Source organism: Puntigrus tetrazona, chromosome 13 (genome assembly GCF_018831695.1).
Source record: "Puntigrus tetrazona isolate hp1 chromosome 13, ASM1883169v1, whole genome shotgun sequence".
Lineage (NCBI taxonomy): Eukaryota > Metazoa > Chordata > Actinopteri > Cypriniformes > Cyprinidae > Puntigrus > Puntigrus tetrazona.
Genome location: NC_056711.1, coordinates 21,233,269 through 21,242,666, shown reverse-complemented (window position 1 = coordinate 21,242,666; position 9,398 = coordinate 21,233,269). Strand labels below are relative to the sequence as shown.

At 35.5% G+C, this 9,398-nt stretch overlaps 1 protein-coding gene across 1 annotated transcript in view; it reads left to right on the top strand.

Moving 5' to 3' along the window:
• LOC122356506 (adhesion G protein-coupled receptor A2-like) overlaps window positions 1-9,398 on the top strand; it is a 44,821-nt gene that overhangs the window by 11,972 nt on the left and 23,451 nt on the right. Inside the window, exons 2-3 of the mRNA XM_043255250.1 lie at window positions 1,169-1,240; window positions 8,060-8,131. Coding sequence (XP_043111185.1) covers window positions 1,169-1,240; window positions 8,060-8,131 — 144 coding nt within the window. The remainder of the gene's footprint in view (window positions 1-1,168; window positions 1,241-8,059; window positions 8,132-9,398) is intronic.

Sequence of the window (9,398 nt, the reverse complement as noted above, 5' to 3'; positions counted from 1 at the left end):
AGCAAAAATGCCCAAAGCGTCTTCAGAGTCTGTTTTAGACACGGTTATAATCAGATGAATAAAAGTTCTGGCCATTTAACGTGTGTTGCTATTAAATAGTTTCTAGCGATTTATTTAGTTTGGGATATTTTAGTACTTTGAGTTCAACAGAAAGTAGCTTGTTTGTTTATTTGTTTGTTTGTTTGTTTGTTTGTCTGACTGATAGTTTTAGGTGTAATCTAATAATCCTAAAAGAAATATTCCTGTGTTCATCTGTGCTTTTATTTCTCGTATGTTGTGTGTTTGTGCTGCATTAACTCTTTCACATTCACCCGTGATCACCGTGACGGACGCGTGACCTGTGTGTGTGTGTGTGTGTGTGTGTGTGTGTGTGTGTCTCGTCACACATGTAAAGCAGATATAATGTTCAGTTTGCTGGATTATTAATCACAGGGCACTCTATCAGATGTGATGATAAATGCATTCATGAATCTGATTTAATGTCTGTAGCTACACACAGTTCATTTCCATTTTCATTCACTTCAACTTGTATTTGACCAGATCTGAGATAACAATTAATTAAAACTAGGAATAGTTAACAAGCAGCATCTTTCAGGTTTACTGTATTTGTGTGCTGGCATTTTAATATCTTTGAAATACTGATGTGTTTTTGTGTAGATGTTTATTTTACTTAAATTTTAGTCATTTTGTTGTTTGTTTTTGTCAGTTTTATTATTTTTTGTTTTGAAATTGTTTATATTTTTTTATTACTTATTTCAGTTTTAGTTATTTTAGTACATGTTAAATGTAATATTAACAATGTAAATGAATATTGCGTTGCCATAAGCTGGGATCTTATTTTATTTTATTTTTTAGTAATTTTTAAATTTTTTAGTTTTTAGTTATTTTTTAAGTTTTTAGACTTAGTTAAATATAATAACACAGGCATGTTTTTAATTTAATTATTTTTTTGGTGAACTGAACTGAAGAAAAAAAATTATAACTAAATATATTTTTACAGTTTTATTGTGACTTTAAGAAAATAAAATAAATTGATACGATGTTAGATGCTTAAAAAAAAAGTCTGCAAATGCGCACGTGTGAACATAACGTCTTAGGAGTTTCCAGGGAAAGCGTTGCTGGAGAATCTGATCTGAAGCAGACTCTGTGTGTTGTTGTGTCTCCTCAGGATCCTGAGCAACAATAAGATCTCTGCGCTGAAGAATAACTCTTTCCTCGGCCTGACAGCTCTGGAGAGACTGTGAGTGCTATCATATATATATATATATATATATATATATATATATATATATATATATATTTATTCATGTACAAACCATATGTAGATATCAATAAGTGCATGAAACGAGGCAGGTTTTCCAGATCTGCTCCTGGTTCTGTTTCTGTGTCCAGATATACTGCACAAAATGCATTTACTTGCAAATATTTAAGAATTGAAATATTTCTTAATATTAGATATTTTTAGCATAGGATATTTCGATTAAAAAGGAAATAAAATTGTAATAGTAGGGTCATCCAGATATCCTGAGCAGAAACCTGAAGTGTGTGGGATGATTATATAAATGTAAAATATTATAATTCATATAATAAAACAGTCATATTAATAATATATAACAGCAACAGCTTTCCTGATGAATAAGTATAGTTTATATATTAAAGTAATATTAGCATATTAATATTAATAAGGTATAATGGCAACAGTTTTCTAGTAAGATGAGTATATTTAATATATTAAAGTGTCTGATTTCATGAAAAATAAAATGATAATAATAATTTTTTTTTATTTTTTTACACATAATTGCCTGTAATTATGTGTAAGTTATTTTTATTATATTAGTAAGTAAATGTAATGTGTAACAAGGGCACCTTAAAATAGTGTATTTTGTAATTAAATTATGTAACTCTATTTGAAATTTGAGAGCAGTGAAGGGGAGAGTATATGTTTTATGCATCCCCGTTTTCTCAAATAGCATAATAAAAATGTAATAAAAGAAATCGAGACTGGTAACACTAACATGATGGTCTTTTTAATGTTAACTAGTTTCTCTTGTGTTCTGAAGCAGATGTGATTTAATACATAGTACAGTGTTATATATTTACATCAAAAAAATGTATCAAAAACTTTCTGATGCCGGTGTCTGAGATTTCAGGACATACTGAACCAAAACAAGCGAATATTTGGATCTCTGTTTGATTCATGGCAGGCTTTTAAAGCTACGGTCAGCACTTTATTAATGCAGCGCTTCAGATAAGATGACATTAGATTGAGTCTGACTCAAACCGTCTCATTGTTGCTGCTTTTCATGCCTGTTTTCATTTCATTTCACGTCTTGTTCGGTCTGTCTGGAACGTCTGTTAAGAGCTTCTGGTCGTCTGTGGTTTTATCTGGACACTTTCTGTTTAACCCTTCACACACCGAGAGGAAACGCGGGCCTTTATTTATTACCATTTAAATCACTTAACTGGGTCTTTGGCAAATTGTTCATTATACTGAAACGGTCGGTTTAATCAGAGCAGAGCTGCCTAAGATGAATTTATGATACGATCTCTAATGCAGATTTTATGCTTTAACTGCACAAATTTCATTTTGTTATGATTCATTTTAATACGAGTATACTGATATTAACATTCCTGAACCCAAAAATGTTTTCTGTTGGCTGATGTGTGTTTTTATTTGGTTTTTTTGGGTCCATTGCTTGGGTGATTTTAATTAAACATTTTTTTTTTTTTTTCACAAATTGTACTGAATTCAATTAAACTGACAACCAACCAATGTTTAAATGTATTATAAATACATTTATTTTAAAATAAATTAAATGAAAGATAATATTAAGTAATAAATAAATGTATTACAAATGTGAATCACATTTATAAAAATTCTGTCTGCGAGTTTTGTTCAGCTTTTTTTTGATTGTTGGTGTATTGCTTGGCAGATTTGTCACCTTAATTATACTTATTTATAATTATACTTAACTAACAATTTGCTAAATGTAAAGTAACAATAAAAGATAAATGTATTTAGGATTAATAAATAAGCTGTAACTAAATACATAAATAGACTGATAAACGGATAGACAGACGGATAGATGAATAGACAGACAGACAGACAGATGGACAGACAGATGGATAAATGGATAGACAGACAGACAGATAGATGGATAGACAGAGTGATAGATGGATAGACAGACGGATAAATGGATAGACAGACAGACAGATAGATAGATAGACAAGACAGACGGATAGATGGATAGACAGACAGACAGACAGACGGATAGACAGACAGACAGACAGACGGGTAGATGGACAGACAGACAGACAGACGGATAGATGGATAGACAGACAGGCAGAGAGATAGATGGATAGAGAGACGGATAGACGGATAGACAGACGGATAAATGGATAGACAGACAGACAGACAGACAGATAGACAGACAGACAGACGGACAGATAGATGGATAGACAGACAGACAGATGGATAGACAGACGGACAGAGAGATAGATGGATAGACAGATGGATAGATGGATAGACAGACAGACAGAGAGATAGATGGATAGACAGATGGATAGATGGATAGACAGACGGACAGAGAGATAGATGGATAGACAGACAGACAGAGACGGATGGACAGACGGATAGATGGATAGACAGACAGACAGACAGACAGACAGACAGACAGACGGACAGATAGATGGATAGAAAGACAGACAGAGAGATAGATGGATAGACAGATGGATAGATGGATAGACAGACGGACAGAGAGATAGATGGATAGACAGACAGACAGAGAGATAGACGGATGGACAGACGGATAGATGGATAGACAGACAGACAGACAGACAGACAGACAGACGGACAGACAGATGGATAGACAGACGGACAGAGAGATAGATGGATAGACAGATGGATAGATGGATAGACAGACAGACAGACAGACGGACAGATAGATGGATAGACAGACGGACAGAGAGATAGACAGACAGACAGACGGACAGATAGATGGATAGACAGACAGACAGTTGGATGGACAGACGGACAGAGAGATAGATGGATAGACAGATGGATAGATGGATAGACAGACAGACAGATGGATAGACAGACAGACAGACAGATAGATGGATAGACAGACGGACAGATATAAATTAGATTGTTAGTTTGTTCTACAGACTGTATTATATTTTGTTAGAATAATCTGATTTAATACCGTTTGCCGACTCTTTGCAGCGTTTGCTGTGGCTCTCAGCATGTTGACTTTAGCTCAGAGCTTTAGCCTGGGTTTAATTAGAAATGTGAACAGCACAAAGCTGTCAGACTGTGATCAGGGTCGCTCTCTTCATAATGACCGGGGCTGTTCCTGCAGGAAGTGGACTCTCAGACGCTGATGTCAGAGCGGATGCGTAGGTGACCTCCTCACACTCGTCCCAGCTCAAAACGCTGTGTGTTCCTCTCCGTCTCTGAATAGCATCGTTATTTACAGTCACAATTAGGCTGATGAGAACTGGCCCGCTTTGGAGAACACACAGCCCATCGGCGTCATTACCAGGAACTCATTACACAACAGAAACGTTTAGAAAACCTCTTCCATGAACTTGGTCTCTTCTGGAAATCTCCACCGAAGGAATGAAATGGACGTAGACGGCAGCTCAGATCAGGTCTTTCTTCAGAGGAGAAACCGCTTGGTTCTCCATTTAATCGTAAAGCTATTAGGTATAAAATTTGAACATTTTTAAGGGAGAATAAATAAGTTAATAAACCACAACTTCTGCTCACAGAATATATGAGATTAAACATATTGCAAATCAGCTCATACAACAATAAATGTCTACAACATGGACAATGAAAAAGTCTCATCTCATAATTTTATTGTATTCTCATAATATAATTGTTATTTTGTAACGTTTGCATTTCCATAACCAATATTTTTTCATATTTTATTGGACATATTTTACTGGACTGTCTCTTTCATGAGGGACCTCACTTTAAAGGTTTTTATTTATTTAACATATTTAATATATAACATATATATATATATATATATATATATATATATATATATATATATATATATATATATATATATATATATAATTTCTAAAGTCTTTGCCATGAAAATGATGCTTACATGGCATTAAATAAATATATACTACTACTAAGGATCACTGAAGGAGCCAATCAGATTTCATCTGGCTCCTGATGCCCCGCCCCTAACCCCGCCTCCTCCGTGTTCTTCGTTTCCTACAGTTTTCTGTCTTTGTGTTTTGTAATGTTTGATCTGTGAAGTCTGAACATCTTTCCCAGCAGATAGTTTAAATATGTAGTGCTTTCTCAACATGACGTGCTGTTTTAGTGAAATCCTCCCCTCAGTAGTGTCATTAAAACACGGCGGGATGCGCACTAATGAGAGGTGTTCAGCAGCGTCTGCCGTTCGTTAGCTTCGGTTAATCTGCTCGTTGGCTTCATTAATCGCCTTGCTCCCGTGGGACGTTCTGGAAGAAACTATTGCTAGACGAAGAAAGGCTATAAATCTACACATTAGTGTCGTGTGCCGCCCCCTTCAGGTCAGGATGAATGGGTTCTGCTGTAGAAATACGAGGTGTGACTGGAGAAGTCTGTCAGGAGGACCAGAAAGTCAGATCAGACACGAGGAAATGATCTCGATGTCAAACAGGCTTTACTTTGAGAACTTTACGGCAGTAATTGACCCACTCTATGAACATGAAGCAGAGTCTCTTAGCAGTTTCTCAAGTTTATTATGAGTTAAAGGAATTAAAGGAACTCTAATAATGACAATAATTCTATCTCACTTATTATGTTGTAATCTGGGTACTACTGTTGTCTTCTTGGGGTCAGTTTGAACCACAACTGCTTTCCGTGCAATTCACACAAAACCAACACTGTATATATATATATATATATATATATATATATATATATATATATATATATATATATATATATATATATATATATGTACTGTATATAATCTACAAAAACAAAAATAAGTTTTGAAGTTTGATCAAATATGAACTCCTGTTTAACAAAGTAACAGCCTTCATGTTAATTTAAATACAATTATTTATAAATAATTTTATTATCAAACAAACAATTACTCCTTCGTGTAAATAAGACCCACTTCTTGCATGTTTTTTTAGTTTTTGCTGCACAAGATTGCTGTTTGTATGTTGTGTAAATAGCCGCTGCCTTTTTTATGTCTATTTTCCAAACCTTGAGGATGAAATGTCTTTCTGGCGCTTACATCCAGTGCTGAAACAGACTAGTAATTGAGATCCAACAAAAGCAAACAAACAAACAAGCCCATCATTTGAAGTTAATGACTATAGCAAATATTACCTGGATGATTACCAGTTTTCATGCATTTCATGCAGTTTAATTCTTTTACAAGCTACTATGAATGTTTTCTGTTTTTCTTTTTCAGAGATTTTCATTTATTTATACATTTATTTTTTGGGGGGGGTGAATCGCATGGAAACCAACGGGTGTCGATTAGATTTCTGGGAAAGCTTGTTCCGCCTCTCCCAAACACATCAGCGTGCTGAAACTTCACGTGCTCATTCATGACCAAAAATGAGAAAAATGCACCAAATTTCAAGAAGAAATAAATCAGACAAGCATACGCTACAAGCACGACGCAAGCATTAAACATTTGTTTTTGCATCATGATCCGTCGACTGATGGCACTCTTAAATTTTTATGAAAGACGGCATGCGAACTCTGTTCCTTCAAGTGGGATGAACGGAAAAGTTTAATGGCGCTGAACAGAAGTGTTTCTGAAGGCAGCGTTTGACTGGAGTCACACACCATTAGAGTCGGACAGAAGCCATTCATCAGCAGTAATGACCGTCACACTTGAGCCTTAAATATTTCACATTAACCACATTCGATCAATCCAGACGCCCAGAGAGCTGTGATTTACAACCAGATGAGTGATTGGAAATACATATTAAGGGTGTTTTGTTCTTGAAAAACTCCTGAAACATTCAGTTGTTACAAACACCGAGCGGGAGAAGCGTCCGATCTTGTGAAAGGTCAGGATGTGTTCTGACGGCCTGCGCATGTCTTGTGTTTGACACTCCCTTCAGACGCCGGAAACACAGGGACACAATTTCAGGAAGTTTGTTTTGGCCTCAGAGGAAAGTCAGGAGTCACAATTTGATACCGCTTCATGTATTTTTGGTGCACTTGGTCTGAGTTGAAGTCCAGTTCCACTGCAAAATAATAAATATATATATATATGTATATGCAACTTTTTATCTCACAGTTATTACTTTTGACCACAGCTTTGGGTTAGAGTTGTGAGATGAGTCACATAATTGTCATAGAAAAGGCAAAGTTGCCATTTTTATTATTTAAGAAACCGAGCTATGAGATTTGAACTTAAAGGAAGAAAGTCAGAAATGCAAGATTAAAACTCGCTACTCTGAGATAAAAAGTCAGAATTGTAGATATAAGCTTTGCATATAAAAGGTCAGAAAAGTCACATTTGTCTTTTGTTTTATTTTGAAAAAACGTCACGATTAGGATTTGCAAGGAAAACCATGACAATTAGCTTTATTAATATCTTTTATTTCTATTAATTGATTAGTCGATTGTGGTAAATGATTTGCAAAGGATTTCATAACTTGCTATTTAGATAAAAATAGATCAAATATCTCTCCTTATTCATTTTTGTTTGCACAAATGCTACTAATGAATTCCTTAAAATAAATTAGAAGTTGGTAAGAATTTTTTTGATGTTTCTGAAAGTAGTCCGTTGTGTTCACAAAGTCTGCATTTGTTTGACGTGGGAAAATTGTAAAATAGCATCACAGTTTCAAGAAGCTGTTTTCTGTGTGAATATGTGTTCAGCTGTAATTGATTTCTGTGATGCGCAGCCGAATTTTTGATTTGCTTATCGAGAAACGTTTTTGATTTATTATCAGTGCTGAAAACATTCAGGCTGCGCAATATTTCTGTGTAAACCATGACTTTATCAGGATTCACAGATGAATAGTAAGTTCAAAAGAGCGGCGTTTATTTGAATGATTCTCTGTCTGTCTTCAGGGATCTCAGCAGTAATCTCATCAGCAGAATTGCCCCCGGCGCGTTTCACGGCCTGAAGGCTTTGAGGAGACTGTAAGTATGATTACGACCTTGGAAATGTGCACGAAACCCAAGTTTTCTATATGCTGCAGTGTCTCTCGAAATACAGCTAAATAAACAATGCGGAAAATTCTGAAGCATTTCGTGCGGGAACACAAATGAGAGCGGGACCTTTTGAAATCAGTTGAGTTGAAATAAATATGCAGAGTATAGAATTTTGATTTGCTGATGGCGTGTGTGGAGCATTGCACTTTAAAAATAATTCCATTAAATTTGCTGCGAAAAACTGCCAGTTGTGGTTGCCGTAATTCTAACAGCGTTTTAGGTTTACGGTTAAATCTTACGTTTACGGTTAAATACCGTAAATCATAATGATCAACACGCATTAAGTGAGTGCAAAAAAAATCATTTTAGGAATGGAAATGCTATTTTGAGTTGTGAAGCGTTTCAAGCGTTTTAGGTTTTACAGTTTAAACTTAAGGTTACGGTTAAATACCGTAAATCATAATGATCAACATCATAAAGTGAGTGCAAAAAAAAGTAATTTTAGGAATGGAAATGCTATTTCGAGTTATGAAGCGTTTCGAGCGTTTTAGGTTTTTACGGTTTAAACTTAAATTTGCGGTTAAATACCGTAATTTCGTTAACTGATATATTGTTATTTTACCAACCTATTAAAGTACTGAAATCAGTTTTGTGATCATTGAAATAGACTGATATCCACCAAATGCAGGTGGTGATGAGAAAGTCACGCAATGAAGCGAAGCTTTTAAATATGAACATATATGCAGTGGTGTAAAAAAGTGTTTTTTGCGTGTTTGACATGCTTTAATGTTTCAGATCATCAAACAAATGCAAATATTAATCAAAGATGACACAATTAAACACCGTTTTTTGATGAACCCATATGGCCCTGTGTGAAAAAGTGCTTTCCCTCTGGTCGGCTCACCCTTAGCAGCAACAACCCTGAACAAGTGTTTAGCAAGAACTTGAGTCTGTTACAGCGCTGTGGAGGAGGTTTTGGCCCACTCCGTCTTTCAGAATTGTTGTAATTCAGCCACTTTGGAGGCTTTTTCGGGCTTATTAAGGTCATGCGACATCATCTCCAATAGGATTCGGCTCTGGCCGCTCCATTTTGTTTTTCTTCAGCCGTTCAGAGGTGGACTTTCTGGTGTGTTTGGGATCATTGTCCCACTGCAGAACCCAAGTTCACTTCAGATTGAGGTCACGGACAGATGGCCAGACATTGTCCTTCAGGATTTTTTGGTAGACGGCAGAATTCATGGTTCCGTTTATCAGG